Source organism: Pan troglodytes, chromosome 11 (genome assembly GCF_028858775.2).
Source record: "Pan troglodytes isolate AG18354 chromosome 11, NHGRI_mPanTro3-v2.0_pri, whole genome shotgun sequence".
Classification (NCBI taxonomy): Eukaryota; Metazoa; Chordata; class Mammalia; order Primates; family Hominidae; genus Pan; species Pan troglodytes.
Genome location: NC_072409.2, coordinates 907,588 through 926,094, shown reverse-complemented (window position 1 = coordinate 926,094; position 18,507 = coordinate 907,588). Strand labels below are relative to the sequence as shown.

The following is an 18,507-nucleotide window of genomic DNA, read 5'->3' as shown; positions in this document are numbered from 1 at the left end:
TAGCAGTAGCAGAATTAGCAAAAGTATTAGAGTCTTTGATCTCTCTCATACGTGCATAGAAGAAATGCTAACATCTGCTGTCCTCCCTCTCTGCTTCAGCTACCACAAAGGGAAAGGCCCCCTGTCACGTGGACAGGTGACTTGCTTGTCCTTATCAATCACTTGAGATGACTCACACTCCTTACCCTGCCCCCTTGCCTTGTATACAATAAATAGCAGTGCGTCCAGGCCTTCAGGGCCACTACCGGACTCTGCACACTGGTGGTAGTGGCCCCTGGGCCCAGCTGTCTTTCCCACTATCTCTTAGTCTCGTGTCTTATTTTACTATAATCTCTCGTCTTTGCACATGAAGAGAAAACTCACAAGGCCCTGTAGGGCTGGACCCTACACCCCTGAGCCAAGCACACGTGACTCCATGACCCAGCAGCCCCAACAGAAATGTGTACACGCTCATGCAGTGGACGCACAGACGCAAACATTCACACAGCGAAGCCTGCACCACCACGAGAAGGTGGGGAGGCTTCTCCACATGACGGCATGGATGGACCTCCCCATGGGACGTGGAGCGGGGAAGCCAAACGCAAACGCACACCACGCGGCTCCACTTCTGAAAAGGAAAACAGGCCAACCTCACCTCGGCTGGCAGACATCGGGACGGCAGGCAGCTGTGGTGGGGAGCAGGTTTTACAACCAGACATGGCTGCTGGTGGTAACAAGAGGAGCATGAACGGGGCTTGCAGGGGCTAATTTATGTTTCTTTACCTGGTTCACAAGTGAGTTCAGTTTATGGAGTCATCAAACCGTCCACCTGCAATGTGCGTCCTGCATGCGCATTATACAACCATCACTAGTTAATAAACAAACAACAACTGGGCCAGGTGCTGTGGCTCACGCCTGTTTCCCAACACTTTGGGAGGCTAAGGCAGGAGGATCACTTGAGCCCAGGAGTTCGAAACCAGCCTGGGTAACATGGCAAGACACCCTCTCTACAGGAAACAAGAAAAATAAAAATAAAATACAAAAAAAAAAAAAAAAAAATGCCAAGTGCAGTGGTGTGCCTGTAGTCCCAACTACTCAGGAGGCTGAGGTGGGAAGATCACTTGAGCCCAAAGGGTTGAGGCCGCAGTGAGCCATGATCTCACCACTGCAGTCTAGCCTGGGCCACAGAACGAGCCTCTGTCTGAAAAAAAAAAAAAAAAAGCTGTTACTTAAACAAAAAAATCCATGTAGATTCAGATACCTGATGCCCGATGGCACAAAAAAAGCAAGAGAGAGATGACAGATTGTTTTATTAATGGTGTTGGGTAAATTATCACCATAAAGTGTAAGGAAAAGATGAATTTCTTCCCTCATTCTTGCAGTATAAACTACAGATAAATGAAAGACCTCTATGTGAAAGGCAAAACTAAAAGCTAATAAAAATAGTCTTTGAGGCTGGGTGCGGTGGCTCAGCCTGTAATCCCAGCACTTTGGGAGGCTGAGGTGGGCGGATCACCTGAGGTTGGGAGTTTGAGACCAGCCTAGCCAACATGGAGAAACCCCGTCTCTACTAAAAATACAAAATTAGCCAGGTGTGGTGACACGTGCCTAAAATAGGCTGAGGCAGGAGAATCACTTGGACCTGGGAGGCAGAGGTTGCGGTGAGCTGAGATCACACCATTGCACTCCAGCCTGGGCAACAAGAGTGAAACTCTGTCACACACACACACAAAAAAATTAAAAAACAGAAATAAATAAAATAGTCTTTGGAAAATTTATTTATGACTCAGGAATAAGGAAAGAATAAATAAGACCCAAAACACAAATCACAGGTGCCAAGGCAAAAAGCTGGCTTTCCACAAAAGAACATCAGGGTCCCTGTTGCGTGAAGGTCCCGTGGCGGCATTTTCCAGCCCATGGACAAGAGGGAAGAGAATCTCCAACAACTGAAAGTAATGAGACAAGAGGGACAAGAATCTCCAAAAAAAACTAAGGAGACAATGGGGAAGAGAATCTCCAAAAGTGAAACTAACCAGGGATCTCTACCTACAGCACATAAAGAATCAACACAAATCAACCAAACTCCAGAATCCTGCAGAAAGTGGGCAGAGAATACGACCAGACAATCTGAGAGGGACGCCCAGATGGAACCAAATACAGCAGGAGCCGATGAGCTTGCCAGTGACCTGCGGGTGGCAGACGGCGGAGGGGGCAGGTCTGCGGCAGGAGCACGGCTGCACTGCCGGGCAGGATGGACTTGGAGGCTGCCCTGAAAATGCCCTGGGCCCTGTGGCCCAGCTGTGGGCGGGTCACCCGGCTGTTGAGGTGCCCGGGCCCTGTGGCGGGGCTGCGGGCGGGTCACCCGGCTGTTGAGGTGCCCGGGCCCTGTGGCCGGGCTGCGGGCGGGTCACCCGGATGTTGAGGTGCCCGGGCCCTGTGGCCGGGCTGCGGGCGGGTCACCCGGCTGTTGAGGTGCCCGGGCCCTGTGGCCGGGCTGCGGGCGGGTCACCCGGATGTTGAGGTGCCCGGGCCCTGTGGCCGGGCTGCGGGCGGGTCACCCGGATGTTGAGGTGCCCGGGCCCTGTGGCCGGGCTGCGGGCGGGTCACCCGACTGTTGAGGTGCCCGGGCCCTGTGGCCGGGCTGCGGGCGGGTCACCCGGCTGTTGAGGTGCCCGGGCCCTGTGGCCGGGCTGCGGGCGGGTCACCCGGCTGTTGAGGTGCCCGGGCCCTGTGGCCGGGCTGCGGGCGGGTCACCCGGCTGTTGAGGTGCCCGGGCCCTGTGGCCGGGCTGCGGGCGGGTCACCCGGCTGTTGAGGTGCCCGGGCCCTGTGGCTGGGCTGTGGGCGGGTCACCCGGCTGTTGAGGTTTTGCTACACATCAGTTACAGCAAAGGTCCCTGAGGGGAGGCACACGTCAGCAGGGCTGGGGAAGGAAGGGAGGCTTGCTAGAGGCCCGGGACACAAGGCAGGAGAGGGACCATGCAGGGAGGGCGGGAAGGGCCGAGCACATGGCTCTGCGGGGCATCTGGTGGCACCGGCCCAGCCCTGGCGGTGGTGGGGGTGAGACAGGGCAGGCACGCAGAGGAGCACACCAGGGTGTTCTGGGTGGCAGGACGGCCACCCAGCCTCGACCCTAGAGCCAGAGGACAGGCACAGGCCCCCCTGGGCACGTGGGGCTCTAGTGGAGGGCGCCCGCCTCGGCGGCGATGCTGGGCGTCAGTGCAGCTCAGCCTGGGTCTCAGACGCCGAGGGCCTGTGGGTCACACTGGCTGGGCAGCCGTCGAGGTTCTTTACCTTGTGGGGCCGAAGGGTCAGGGTCACCTGCCCCGGGCTTCTCCAGCTCGTCCAAGATCTCTTTGCGAATGGAAGGTGCGGGGACGGAGTGGCTCCTCTTCAGCAGGGTCCCAGCAGCTGCCGGGCGGCCGCCCCCGTGATCTGCTGGGGAGGCAGCCGTAAGCAACCTTGTTTGCACGCACTCCCTGGCGTCTGGTGCGGCCCACTCGGGGCCAAGCGGGGAGCAGGGTCCCCACAGCAGCAGCAGCTGCTGTGCCCCACAGTGCCCTGCGCACCTGAACGCGCTCCGGACCAGCCCACGGGCCACCAGGCCTCTGCATCTGCCAGGCCAGCAGGTGAGTGCAAGCGAGTGCCGGCCTCTGACTAGCCCTGGCCCCTCCCCGCCCTAATCCCGCCTCCCAATCCCCCTCCCCACCCCATCCCCCTTCCCCCAAATCCCCCCTCCCCGCCTCAATCCCTCTCCCCCAAATGCCCCCTCCCCACCTCAACCCCCTCCCCCCAAATCCCCCCTCCCCACCTCAATCCCCTCGCCCAAATCCCCCCTCCCCACCCCAATGCCCCTCCCCCAAATCCACCCTCCCCACCTCAATCCCCCCTCCCCCAAATCCTCCCTCCCTACCCCAACCCCCTCCCCCAAATCCTCCCTCCCTACCCCAACCCCCTCCCCCAAATCCTCCCTCCCTACCCCAACCCCCCATTCCCCGAAATCCCCCTCCCCACCCCAATCCCTCCTCCCCACCCCTTCCACCCCTACCCCAATCCCCCATGCGCCCTGCCCCCATCCCTAACCTAACCCCCTGCCCCCCTCCGAGGCCTTGCTGCCCTGATTGTCCTGCTGTGGGCCAAGTGCCTTGAAGGCAAACTCCATCCAGGTGGGGCTGCCGGCCAGGCCCTTTCTCAGGGCGTCCCCTTGGTGGATGCGGCTGTCTGGGCTCGCCTGGGATGGGCCACGCAGGGCTGCATCTGCCCCTCAGGTGAAACGAGGAAGGAGCCTGGCCTTGCCGACCACACAGGCTCAAGGAGGCTGCCCTGCCTGGACATTGTCCTTACCTACAGAGGCCCATGAGCCCCCCCAGCCCTGGTCTCTGCCAAGACCCCATCCAGGACAGCTGCTGCCCCATCAAGTCACATGGACCTAATCCAGTGAAAGAAATGCCATTCAGGCAACGACACATACTCTAAAATGCACTTTGAGACCAGGTGCAGTGGCTCACACCTGTAATCCAAACAATTTGGGAGGCCAAGGTGGGAGGATCACTTGAGACCAGGAGTTCAAGACCAGCCTGGACCACGTAGTAAGATGCCGTCTTTACAAAAAATTAAAAGTAAATGAGCTGGGCCTGGTGGCATGCGCCTGTGGACCAAGCTACTCAGGAGGCTGACGCAGGAGAATCCTTTCAGCCAGTGACATGGGGGTGGCAGTGAGCCAATATTGCACCACTGCACTCCAGACTGGGCAACACAGCAAAACCCTGTCTCAATAATAATAATAATAATAATAATAATAATAATAATAAAAATAAAATGCATTTCTGGGAAAAAGCACATCAGCCAGAGCTGCGTTTAAAGGTGGCTGTGATCCTCACGGGGTCTCGCAAGCACACATGAGTGCAGGAGTAACACCACTCTGCTCACTCCATCCCTCTCTCCCTCACTCCACCTTGTCCACTCCATCCTCACTCACTCCACTCTGTCCACTCCATCCCACACTCACTCACTCCACTCTGTCCACTCCATCCCCCACACACTCACTCCAATCTGTCCACTCCATCCCCACTCACTCCAATCTGTCCACTCCATGCCCCACTCACTCCACTCTGTCCACTCCATCCCCACTCACTCACTCCACTCTGCTCACTCCATCCCCCACTCACTCACTCCACTCTGCTCACTCCATCCCCCACTCACTCACTCCACTCTGCTCACTCCATCCCCACTCACTCACTCCACTCTGTCCACTCCATCCCCTGTCACTCACTCCACTCTATCCACTCCATCCCCACTCACTCACTCCACTCTGTCCACTCCATCCCCTGTCACTCACTCCACTCTGTCCACTCCATCCCCACTCACTCACTCCACTCTGCTCACTCCATCCCCACTCACTCACTCCACTCTGTCCACTCCATCCCCTGTCACTCACTCCACTCTATCCACTCCATCCCCACTCACTCACTCCACTCTGTCCACTCCATCCCCTGTCACTCACTCCACTCTGTCCACTCCATCCCCACTCACTCACTCCACTCTGCTCACTCCATCCCCCACTCACTCACTCCACTCTGCTCACTCCATCCCCACTCACTCACTCCACTCTGTCCACTCCATCCCCTGTCACTCACTCCACTCTATCCACTCCATCCCCACTCACTCACTCCACTCTGCTCACTCCATCCCCCACTCACTCACTCCACTCTGCTCACTCCATCCCCACTCACTCACTCCACTCTGTCCACTCCATCACCCACTCACTCACTCCACTCTGTCCACTCCATCCCTCACTCACTCACTCCACTCTGCTCACTCCATCCCCCACTCACTCATTCCACTCTGTCCACTCCATCCCCCACTCACTCACTCCACTCTGTCCACTCCATCCCCCACTCACTCACTCCACTCTATCCACTCCATCCCCCACTCACTCACTCCACTCTGTCCACTCCATCCCCCACTCACTCACTCCACTCTGTCCACTCCATCCCCCAATTACTCACTTCCACTCTACTCACTCCATCCCCCACTCACTCACTCCACTCTGTCCACTCCATCCCCACTCACTCACTCCACTCTACTCACTCCATCCCCCACTCACTCACTCCACTCTACTCACTCCATCCCCCACTCACTCACTCCACTCTGTCCACTCCATCCCCCACTCACTCACTCCACTCTACTCACTCCATCCCCCACTCACTCACTCCACTCTACTCACTCCATCCCCCACTCACTCACTCCACTCTGTCCACTCCATCCCCCACTCACTCACTCCACTCTACTCACTCCATCCCCCACTCCATCCCCCACTCACTCCACTCTATCCACTCCATCCCCCACTCACTCACTCCACTCTGTCCACTCCATCCCCCACTCACTCACTCCACTCTACTCACTCCATCCCCCACTCACTCACTCCACTCTACTCACTCCATCCCCACTCACTCACTCCACTCTGTCCACTCCATCCCCCACTCACTCACTCCACTCTATCCACTCCATCCCCCACTCACTCACTCCACTCTGTCCACTCCATCCCCACTCACTCACTCCACTCTGCTCACTCCATCCCCCACTCACTCACTCCACTCTGTCCACTCCATCCCACACTTACTCACTCCACTCTACTCACTCCATCCCCACTCACTCACTCCACTCTGTCCACTCCATCCCCCACTCACTCACTCCACTCTACTCACTCCATCCCCCACTCATTTACTCCACTCTACTCACTCCATTCCACACTCACTCACTTCCACTCTGTCCACTCCATCCCCCACTCACTCACTCCACTCTGTCCACTCCATCCCCACTCACTCACTCCACTCTGCTCACTCCATCCCCCACTCACTCACTCCACTCTGTCCACTCCATCCCACACTTACTCACTCCACTCTACTCACTCCATCCCCACTCACTCACTCCACTCTGTCCACTCCATCCCCCACTCACTCACTCCACTCTGCTCACTCCATTCTCTCCTCACTCTCATCAGCATTGCTTCATTTAATTTCACATACTTTTGTTAGTCACCTCAACTCTTTTGGGAACATGATGGGCTATAAATAACCAAGCGTGCACCTCATCTGTAGGGTGGCTGTTAACTCCATCACACAGATCGTCGTGGGGTGACTCATGCGGTGCATGCCGCACCCGACCGCTTCCTCCTCAGATTCAGGCCCCCCAGTTAGCACTCAGAACAGCGCGTGAGAGCCCATCGCGGGAGGCCCACTCCCCACCAGGCACCTGGCCCAGGCCAAGCACGCAGGGAGAATTCTGGGAACAACTGAAGAATGGAGGGTGAAGGGTCCTGGGCCTGTCTGAGGACATCCGGGCCTCATGTGAGGAGACGGGCACACGTAAGGAGACCTTTGGGGGTTTGAGGCCATCCAGCCCACATGTGAGGAGACGGGCACACCTGAGGAGACCTGGGGAGGTCTGAGGACATCCAGCCCGCATGTGAGGAGATGGAGACACGTGAGGAGACCTGGGGGACCATCTGATGAGACCTGGGGGGCATGTGAGGTGAGCTGGGGCACGTGTGAGGGGACCTGGGGTGCGTGTGAGTAGACCTGGGGGGCATGTGAGGTGACTTGTGGGACTTGTAGGGTGACCTGGGCTGTGTGAGGTGACCCGGGGTGCATGTGAGTAGACCTGGGGGGCATGTGAGGTGAGCTGGGGCACGTGTGAGGGGACCTGGGGTGCGTGTGAGTAGACCTGGGGGCACGTGAGGTGACTTGTGGGACTTGTAGGGTGACCTGGGCTGTGTGAGGTGACCCGGGGTGCATGTGAGTAGACCTGGGGGGCATGTGAGGTGACCTGGGGCACGTGTGAGGGGACCTGGGGTGCGTGTGAGTAGACCTGGGGGGCATGTGAGGTGACTTGTGGGACTTGTAGGGTGACCTGGGCTGTGTGAGGTGACCCGGGGTGCATGTGAGTAGACCTGGGGGGCATGTGAGGTGAGCTGGGGCACGTGTGAGGGGACCTGGGGTACGTGTGAGTAGACCTGGGGGGCATGTGAGGTGACCTGTGGGACTTGTAGGGTGACCTGGGCTGTGTGAGGTGACCCAGGGTGCGTGTGAGTAGACCTGGGGGGCATGTGAGGTGAGCTGGGGCACGTGTGAGGGGACCTGGGGTGCGTGTGAGTAGACCTGGGGGGCATGTGAGGTGACTTGTGGGACTTGTAGGGTGACCTGGGCCGTGTGAGGTGACCCGGGGATGTGTGAGGTGGCCTCAGGCATGTGCAAGATGACCTGGGGTGACCTGAGGCAGTGGGAGCAGGATCCCCCGGACTCTGGGGCTGGACACTGCCCTCCTTGGTGCAGGACAGTACCTGAGTCACAGGACTCCTGGAGCCGCGGTGGCTTTTTAAGCCGCTCTTCTTCGCCATAGAACACCTGCTTCTTGGCCTTCCCGGCAGCCAGGCTGGCTACAGACACGAGAGGGATGGCCTGGCTCTCCTGGGACACAAGAAGGAAGTTCAGTGCCACCCCGGGAACACCCCACACCCACTGACAGGTGTGGGCCCCTCAAAGGTGTGACAGGTGTGGGCCCCTCAAAGGTGTGACAGGTGTGGGCCCCTCAAAGGTGTGACAGGTGTGGGCCCCTCAAAGGTATGACAGGTGTGGGCCCCTCAAAGGTGTGACAGGTGTGGGCCTCTCGAAGGTGTGACAGGTGTGGGCCTCTCAAGGCAAAGTTTAAGCTGCATTTCAGGCAATGGGAAGAGGCCGATCATCAACCCAGAAATCCAGTTATTCAAGAAAAGGACTGGTCTGTTTAAGGCAACCAAGCTCAGCCTGCTTTTACCCTAGGCCCTGTCTCAAACACTTGATCAAGTCAACATACTGCCCCAAATTGTCAGAACCTTAATACTCTTCATTAAAACAAAAGATAATGTAGAAAACAAAAAGATATTTCCTTAATGTCAACAACTGAAGACAACAAGCCCTAAAATGTCATCAGAATTATGATTTCCAACAGAAATGCACATACTAAAGACTAATGCGTGCTGGGCCTTTACTAACCGAGCTCCACTTGCCCCATGACTAAAGAGAGCCCTCCGCATATCAGGCTACTGTTTTGGGCAGTGGGGATGGAGCAGGGCACGAAACCCTGGTCTCACTCACTTCCCACGAGAGCTCGGCTAGGTGGGGACCGTCCCACGTCCCGTCCCGGCCAAGTGCCTCCCAGGGTCACACCGCCGGGAGGAGGGAGAGCCGGGGTTGACAGCCTTGTGCCCTTGACAATGCGCTGTACCCTCCAAACGGGTCACAGTTCGGGGTCAGCTCCGCCCCACCCAGTTCAGATAGGAGGAGCTGTCAAGGGCAACACACAGGGAGTGCTGGCAACAGGGACCCCACGGGACGGGCATGGGGAGGGGCAGCCTCCGCTAGACGCGGCCGTAGGGACCCCACGGGACGGGCATGGGGAGGGGCAGCCTCCGCTGGACGCGGCCGTAGGGACCCCACGGGACGGGCATGGGGAGGGGCAGCCTCTGCTGGACGCGGCCGTAGGGACCCCACGGGACGGGCATGGGGAGGGGCAGCCTCTGCTTGACATGGCTGTAGGGACCCCATGGGATGGGCGTGGGGAGGGGCAGCCTCTCCTGGACAGGGCCGTCAGCTCAGTGTGCAGACTGCAGGGCCAGAAAGGGAAGGAGCGTGTGTGTGGCTGCCGATGTCCTACAGAACACAGGTGACCAAAGGAAGACTCATCACAGAGTCCTGAATGGGAGCTGCAGAGGCACCAGGCGGCTGCTCACAACCGTGTGGGCCTCCAGAGGGACAACTCCAGCATCGGAGAAGGAATTCCACCTTTCCCAAGTCCAACGGATCAGAGATTTTGGAACACAAGGCCCCAGGAGAATCAAGCCTCCAAATTGACTAGCAGGTGCTTTAAGGTAGGAGAATAAACACAGCGCAACCATCCCCTCCCAAAGTCCTAATGACCAGCAACTGGGAAGACCACAGCTGTTGCTGGCACTGCCCCACCAGGCACTGGGTGCCTGCCGTGCCAACCAATAGCTGTCCCGATGCCAGCTGCATGGAGCAGCATGGGGCTTTGTGAGGTGGTTTTCACTTACAGCGTTGAAGAGCTCTGTGGTCAGGCCGAGGTAGTTGTGCAGAGCCAGAAAGGTCACCCTCTGCAGCCGCACCATGATGATCTGAAACAACACGCCAGCCGCGCGGTGACCACCGGCCTGGGGTACAGGGAGGGCCCCCGGCAGCACCACACAGAGCACTGAGAACCGTGCCCCAAACCCTGCAGATGCCACAGACCGAACCCTCTCAGGGTGAAAAACCCCGCAGACTTGACACCTCACCACGGTCAAGTAAGACGTTCACATCACGGGGAATGGGACGAGGGGCACATGAAGACTGCATTGTTTTTGCAAGTTTTCTATAAATCTAAAGTTACTCCAAAGTGAGAAGTTTAATAAAAATGTAAAAATCTCTTTGGGGGTAGTGAGGGATCTTAAGACCTCTTTGAGATTGTGAACATTCATTTTTATTTTAAGATATATATTACAATTTTTTTTTTTTGAGATGGTGTCTCACTATGCCGCCCAGGCTGGAGTGCAGTGGCACGATCTCGGCTCACTGCAAGCTCCACCTCCCAGGTTCACACCATTCTCCTGCCTCAGCCTGCCGAGTAGCTGGGACTACAGGTGCACGCCACCACACCTGGCTAATTTTTTGTATTTTTAGTAGAGACAGGGTTTCACCATGTTAGCCAGGATGGTCTCGATCTCCTGACTTTGTGATCCACCCTCCTTGGCCTCCCAAAGTGCTGGGATTACAGGTGTGAGCCACTGTGCCCGGCCTACAAATTTTTAAAATATAACCTTCGTTCTTCCCGAACCCACTCAGAATCCCACATCACCAGTGGTAAGTCCCGCCAATGAAGTTGATTTCTCTATTCCTCTGAAATCACCTTCATGGCTGTAAAGCTCAGAACTGAGAAAGTAAGTGGGCAATAAACCCACTCAAATCCCAAACCAGTGCCCAGGTCCCCCAGGGTGACCCACAGCAGCTAGAAGAGTTATCTGAAAAAGTGACCCACCTGCACCACCCTCACCAGAGTTTCCGGATATTTCTCAAAAACTCCGTGAAAAGCCACAGCTGGAAGCCGGAGGATGGTGGACGGGATGGCCGCGCGGACGGAGACCGTTTTGTAAGGTGCAGCATGGCCCTGTAACAACAGCTCCATCAGTCCCCGCTCTGTGAGCTTGGCCAACCCCCCAGGGACTGCCAAGGCTCCTGGAAGCCCTGGAGGAGGCCCCATCTGCTGCCCAGTCACACGGCTCCATTCTCCCTCCCAGGCTGGGCTGTGCAAAGTGCTGCTTTTGGCACCAGCTGCACACGTTTTTTGACTGTCCAAGACATGTGCGGCGAAAGACTGGCTGACGATGAAATGTGGGTGAGGGGGAGGCCCGCAGGCAGCCACCCCACCAGACCTGGGCACTCACCACGGGGAGCTCCAACCGCTCCCACCTGCCACTGAGGCTCACGGACCAGCTCACCAGCGTCCTACTCTACATCCGACATCAGCGTCGGTACCCCTCGCCAAAGGGCGTGCCAGACACCAACCTGAGCGGGCTTCCTAAAAAGGCCACCGAGAGGGTCAGGAGCCACCACTGTCAAATGCCCACCGCCACAGTGGGGTCACCGCCTAGGACAGGGAGCGCGCACTGCCGGGTCGCACGAGGCCCAGGTGAGGAGCCACAGCGGCTCACCGCGTGGATGTGGCCAGCAGAGCTCCACACGGCCAAGGAAAGAGCCCAGGAAAAGCCCCAGTGAGTGATGTGGTTTCCATCTTCTAGAAATTGGTGGGCTCTAGAGAGAAAAGGCTGTTTTTAAATCACACTGTCATCTGCATGCAGGCAGACTCTTCTGGAAACTTGTTGGCTCTAGAGACGAAAGGCTGTTGTTTACACCATGCCGTCACCTGCCTGCAGAGACAGATTTTTTTTTTTTTTTGAGACAGAGTCTCGTTCTGTCATCCAGGCTGGAGTGCAATGGCGTGATCTTGGCTCACTGCAAGCTCCGCCTCCCGGGTTCACACCATTCTCCTGCCTCAGCCTCTCGAGTAGCTGGGGCTACAAGCGCCCGCCACCACGCCCGGCTAATTTGTTTTTTGAATTTTTAGTAGAGACAGGGTTTCACTGTGTTAGCCAGGAGGGTCTCGATCTCCTGACCTCGTGATCCGCCCACCTCGACCTCCCAAAGTGCTGGGATTACAGGCGTGAGCCACCGCGCCTGGCCCAGATTATTCCGGAAATTGGTTGGCTCTAGAGAGAAAAGCCTTCTGTTTACATCATGCCGTCACCTGCATGCAGAGGCAGATTCACCCTTTTTGGTGCACACCTCTAGCATTTTCACTCCCACCACAGAAACAGAACAATCCCAACCTCCAATGCCCTTGGCAGCCTTTTCGCATCCTCCTTTCTTCCCACCACTGGGTCCTGGCAATGCTCCCCTGTCTTTTGTCCCAGTGGTTGTGCCTTTGTCAAAATGTCACATAAATGGAGGCACAGAGTGTGGAGGCTTCCCTCAGCGGGGTGACACACTCGAGATTCCCCCACGGTGGCGCGTCTGACAGAGGTCTCTGCCTCGACTCCCGAGTGCTGGCTGTCTCGTGGAGGCTTCGCAGGGTCTCCGTCCATTCAGCAGTCGAGATTCCCCCACGGTGGCGCGTCTGCCAGAGGCCTGTGCCTTGGCTCCTGAGTGCTGGCTGCCTCATGGAGGCCTTGCAGTGTCTCCTCGTGAAGGCCTCGCAGGGTCTCCGTCCATTCAGCAGTCGAAGGATATTTGTGTTGTTTCCACTGAGGACAATTCTAAATAAAGCTACTTCATAAATACGCATCTCCCAGTGTTTGTGTGGACGCAGTTCTCATCCCTCTTGCTAAATACCTAGGGATGGGATTTGTAGGTTGTACGGAATATGTATCCTCACATTTATAAGAAACTACCAAACTGTCTCCTACAGCGGCTGCCGTGCTTTGCATTCTCACCAGCGGTGAGTGAGTTTCCATGGATGCCCCGTGTTTTGCATTCTCACCAGCAGCGAACGAGTTTCCGTGGATGCCCCGTGTTTTGCATTCTCATCAGTGGTGAATGAGTTTCCGTGGATGCCCCGTGGAATGAGTTTCCGTGGATGCCTGTCTTCACCAGCAGTTGGTGCCACCATGTTGCATAATAAAGAATTTAGCTGGTCTTGTCTTCAGTTCCCAGGAGAAAGCCCTCAAGATCTTAGAAGCTCCTGGAAGTGTCTTTTTATTCACGGTGCGATTCACTTGGGTTTATGCTAGCAGGTGACTCCTGGTGGCAAGGCCCAACCCAGAAGTTTCAGGAGGGAGCTGGCCATGCAGGGAAGACCAAGCATGTGACTAGATCCAGGGGTGTCAGCCCAACCTCCCACCTGCAGGGAGGGGAGGAAGCTAGAGATCGAGTTGGATCACACAGCCAAAGTTCAGGCAAACGTCCCTGGGTGGCAACACACATCAGTGTGCCAGGAGGTATAGGGTCCAGCCCTACTGGGCCTGTGGGTTTTTCTCTTCATGTGAGGAGATGAGAGATCGTAGAAATAAAGACACAAGACAAAGAGATAGAAGAAAAGACAGCTGGGCCCAGGGGACCACTACCACCAAGGCATGGAGACCGGTAGTGGCCCCAAATGCCTGGCTGCACTGTTATTTATTCGATACAAGGCAAGGAGGCAGGTAAGAAGTGTGAGTCGTCTCCAGCGATACGTAAGGTCACGCGAGTCACGTGTCTACCAGACAGGGGGCCCTTCCCTATTTGGTAGCCGAGGCGGAGAGAGAATGGGGACAGCTTATGTCATTATTTCTTCTATGTATTTCTTGGAGAGATCAAAGACTTTAATACTTTCACTAATTCTGCTACTGCTATCTAGAAGGCACAGCCAGGTGTACAGGGCGGAACACGCGGTGGACCAGGAGCGTGACCGCTGAAGCACAGCATCACAGGGAGACGTTTAGGCCTCCGGATGGCTGCGGGCGGGCTTGACTGATGTCAGGCCTTCCACAAGAGGTGGTGGAGCAGAGTCTTCTCTAACTCCCCCGGGGAAACGGAGACTCCCTTTCCCGGTCTGCTAAGCAGTGGGTGTCTTCCCAGGCACTGGCGTTACCGCTAGACCAAGGAGCCCTCTAGTGGCCCTGTCTGGGCATAACAGAAGGCTCACACTTGGCTTTGGTCGCTTCTCACCATGTCCCTTCAGCTCCTATCTCTGTATGGCCTGGTTTTTCCCAGGTTATAATTGTAGAACAGAGATTATTATAATATTGGAACAAAGAGTAATGCTACAAACTAATGATTAATATTCATATATCATCATATCTATATTCTAGTTCCAGTATAACTATTCTTATTCTGTATATTTTCTTTATTATACTGGAACAGCTCGTGCCCTCGGTCTCTTGCCTCGGCACCTGGGTGGCTTGCCGCCCACAAGGAGGATGGCATAGCTCAAGGACACGGGAGCCTCATGGCTGGACCATGCCAGACCTCACTCTGTGGGTCTCTTGACTGTTTTGACTGATCCTGATTTTCATCCTTTTTTTTTTTTAAGACAGAGTCTCGCTTTGGAGTGCAATGGCGCGATCTCAGCTCACTGCAAGTTCCGCCTCCCGGGTTCACGCCATTCTCCTGCCTCAGCCTCCCAAGTAGCTGGGACTACAGGCGCCCGCCACCATGCCAGGTTAATGTTTTGTATTTTTAGTAGAGACGGGGTTTCACCGTGTTAGCCAGGATGGTCTCAATCTCCTGACCTCATGATCCGCCCGCCTCAGCCTCCCAAAGTGCTGGGATTACAGGCGTGAGCCACCGCGCCCGGCCGATTTTCATCCTTTGTAGTACAAATGTGAGATGTTCTAGAATATTGAATCTGAGGGGGTCACAGGAATCCCTGAACTTGTAACCAGTTGGTCAGAAGTGTGAGTGGCCTGGGAACTCCCAAGTTTGCAGTTTTGGATGCTATGCTATTGTAATTGCTGTTACTTTTAAATTTCAATTCCCAATTCTTCATTGCTAATATAGAGAAATACAGTTTGTTTTTGTATGTTGACAAACCATAAGTTCTAGTAGTTGTCTTATAGAATCCACAGGATTTTCAATCTAGATAATCATGTTTGTGAATCGAGACGTTTATTTTTTCTTTTCCCATCTGCATGCTTTTTCTTTCTTTCTCTTCCCCTATTGCTCTGAGGACCTCCAATACGATGCTGAACAGGAGTGGTAAGAACACACACTTGGCCAGGCACGCTGGCTCACGCCTGTAGTCCCAGCACTTTGGGAGGCCGAGGCAGGTAGATCACGAGGTCAGGAGTTCAAGACCAGCCTGGCCAAGATGGTGAAACCCCGTCTCTACTAAAAATACAAAAATTAGCCGGGTGTGGTGGCAGGTGCCTGTAATCCCAGCTACTTGGGAGGCTGAGGCAGGAGAATGGCTTGAACCCGAGGGGGCGGAGGTTGCAGTGAGCCAAGATTGCGCCACTGCACTCCGGCCTGGGCGACAGAGCAAGACTCCGACTCACAAAAAAAAGAAGAAAAAAAAACCCACACACACACTCTGGCTTGTTTGCAATCTTCAAGGGAAAATATTCAGTCTTTCACTATCAGGCATGATGTTTGCTTTCATTTTTTTAGTACAGATGTCCTTTATTCGATTTAGGAAGTTCTCTTCTCCTGGTTGCTGAGAGTTTTTATCGTGAACAGATGCTGAATTTTGTCAAATACTTTTTCTGCATTTATTAAGGTAATCAGATGGCTTTTCTTCTTTAGTCTGTCAATATGGAACATTACATCAACTGATTTTCAACTGTTGAAACAGCTTTGCTCCTGGAATAAATCCCACTGATCATGATGTATTATCCTTTTCCATATACTGCTGGACTCAAATCTCTAATATTTCATTGAGGATATGTATGTTTCTAATGATGAGTGACTGGTTTGAAATTTTCCTTTCTTGTAATGTCTGTCTGATTAGGTATTAGGGTATTGCTACCCTCAAAAACTAAACTGGGAAATAGTCCCTCTTCTACTTTTCCGGAGAAGTTTGTATAAAATTAGCATATTTTGTCCTTATTGTCCTAAATGTTGGGAAGTATTCCCCAGTGAAGTCATCTAGATCTGGAATTCTCCAGGTGGGAAGGATTTTAGCTACAGATTCGATTTCTTTAGTAGATATACAGCCATTCAGATAATCTATATCTGAGGGAACTGTGGTAGTTTGTGCCTTTCAAGGAATTTGTCAATTTAATCTGCGTGGCTGATTTTATGGGCATAAAGCTGTTCAAAATATTTCCTTATTAGTCCTTTTATGTCTGTAGGGTCTGTAGACATGTGCACTCTTTCATGTCTAATATCTGTAGTTTGTGTCTTCTCTTCTTTTCTACACTAGTCTGGCTGGAGGATTTTTCATTTCACTGACGTCTTCCAAGAGCCAGCTTTTGGTTTCATTCATTTTCTCTCTTGTTTTGCATTTCCAATCTCATGGATTCCTGCTCTTTATTAGTTTCTTCCATCTGCTTGCTTTGGGTTTCATTTGTTTTTCTTTTCCTAGCTTCTTAAGATAGAAGCTTGGGTCACTGATCTGAGACTTGTTTTATTTTCTAATATGAGCATTGCCCAGGCTGGAGTGCCATGGCACAGTCGTGGCTCACTGCAACCTCTGCCTCCTGGGTTCAAGTGATTTCCAGATAATTTTTGTATTTTTAGTAGAGATGGGGTTTCACCATGTTGGCCAGGCTGATCTCGAACTCCTGACCTCAAGTGATGCACCCGCCTCGGCCTCCCAAAGTGCTGGGATTACAGGCATGAGCCACCGCGCCCGGCCGTGTTGTCCCTTTTTATCCTTGGTAATATTCCTTCATCTCATCTGACATCGACTTTGTCTGATACTAATATAGCAACTCCAGTTTTCTTTTAATTGGGGCTTTCATGATATATCTTCTTCCAGCCTTTTTTTTTTTTTGAGATGGAGTCTCGCTCTCTTGCCCAGGCTGGAGTGCAGTGGTGCGATCTTGGCTCACTGCAAACTCTGCCTCCCGGGTTCACGCCATTCTCCTGCCTCAGCCTCCACAGTAGCTGGGACTACAGGCGCCCGCCACCACGCCCGGATAATTTTTTGTATTTTTAGTAGAGACGAGGTTTCACTGCATTAGCCAGGATGGTCTCGATCTCCTGATCTCGTGATCCGCCCGCCTCAGCCTCCCAAAGTGCTGGGATTACAGGCGTGAGCCACTGCGCCCGGCCTTTTTTATTTTTTGAGAAACTGTCTTGCTACTCTATCACCTGAGCTATACTACAGCAGCACACTCAGAGCTTCCTTCAGCCTCAGCTTCCCAGGCTCAAGCAATCCTCCCACTTTAGCCTCCTGAGTAGCTGGGAGCACAGGTGTGTACCACCACACTAACCTAATTTTAAATTTTTTGTAGAGATGGGGTTGCTTTGTTGCCCAGACTGGTCTCAAACTCCTGTGCTCAAGCAATCCTCCCACCTGAGCCTCCCACAGTGCTGGGATTACAGGTGTGAGTCACTTCGCCCAGGCCAACCTTCTGTTTTCCATCTAAGTATTGATATTTAAAGTGGGTTTTTCCTGCAGACACCATAGAGTTGGGGCTTGGACTTTCCATCCAATCTGACAGTCTGTCTTGTTGTTGTATTTAGACCATTTGTCTCCACTGTGATCATTTATAATGGCTGGGTTTAGGATATAATTTTCCGGAGAATGTTGCCTTCTTTGTTTTAGCAGGCGATTAAGCTGGTTGGGTTCAGACCACAAGTCTGTATCTGTGGATGGTGGATTCCAGTTTCTCTGTTTTCAAAGCCTTGGTTCTGATGCTTTGCTCTGCCCTGAACATGCACCACTCAGGAGTCAATCTGAGATTCGAGGTGAAGTTTGAATATTTTTTTTTTTTTTTTTTTTGAGACGGAGTTTCACTCTGCCACCCAGGCTGGAGTGTAGTAGCACGATCTTGGCTCACTGCAACCTCCGCCTCCTGGGTTGAAGCAATTCTCCTGCCTCAGCCCCCTGAGTAGCTGGGATTACAGGCACACACCACCACACTTGGCTAAATTTTTGTATTTTTAGTAGAGACGGGGTTTCACCATGTTGACCAGGCTGGTGTGGAACTCCTGACCTCATGTGATCCGCCCGCCTCAGCCTCCCAAAGTGCTGGGATTACAGGTGTGAGCCACCGCGCCCAGCCTGAAGTTTGAATTTTTTTTTTTCCTGAGATACAGTCTTGCTCTGTTTCCCAGGCTGTGGTGCAGTGGCATGATCTCAGCTCACTGCAACTTCTGCCTCCCGGGTTCAAGCGATTCTCTGGCCTCAGCCTCCCGAGTAGATGAGACTAGAGGTGCGCGCCACCACACCCAGATAATTTTTTTGTATTTTTAGTGGAGACAGGGTTTAACCATGTTGGCCAGGACGGTCTTGATCTCTTGACCTTGTGATCTGCCCGCCTCGGCCTCCCAAAGTGTTGGGATTACAGGCGTGA

At 54.1% G+C, this 18,507-nt stretch overlaps 1 protein-coding gene across 17 annotated transcripts in view; it reads right to left on the bottom strand.

The window, feature by feature from the left end:
- Positions 1-18,507, bottom strand: part of PNPLA7 (patatin like phospholipase domain containing 7) — a 93,555-nt gene that overhangs the window by 54,428 nt on the left and 20,620 nt on the right. For 9 of the 17 annotated variants that reach the window (XM_063788079.1, XM_054659277.2, XM_054659272.2 and 6 more), the window contains 4 exons: positions 11,049-11,177; positions 10,069-10,149; positions 8,320-8,446; positions 3,273-3,413 (listed from right to left, as the gene is read on the bottom strand). In XM_063788079.1, the coding sequence (XP_063644149.1) occupies positions 3,273-3,413; positions 8,320-8,446; positions 10,069-10,149; positions 11,049-11,177 (478 nt within the window). Of the gene's footprint in view, positions 1-3,272; positions 3,417-8,319; positions 8,447-10,068; positions 10,150-11,048; positions 11,178-18,507 lie in introns of all 17 variants that reach the window. The other 8 variants (XM_054659270.2, XM_054659275.2, XM_063788082.1 and 5 more) reach the window with 3 other exon arrangements.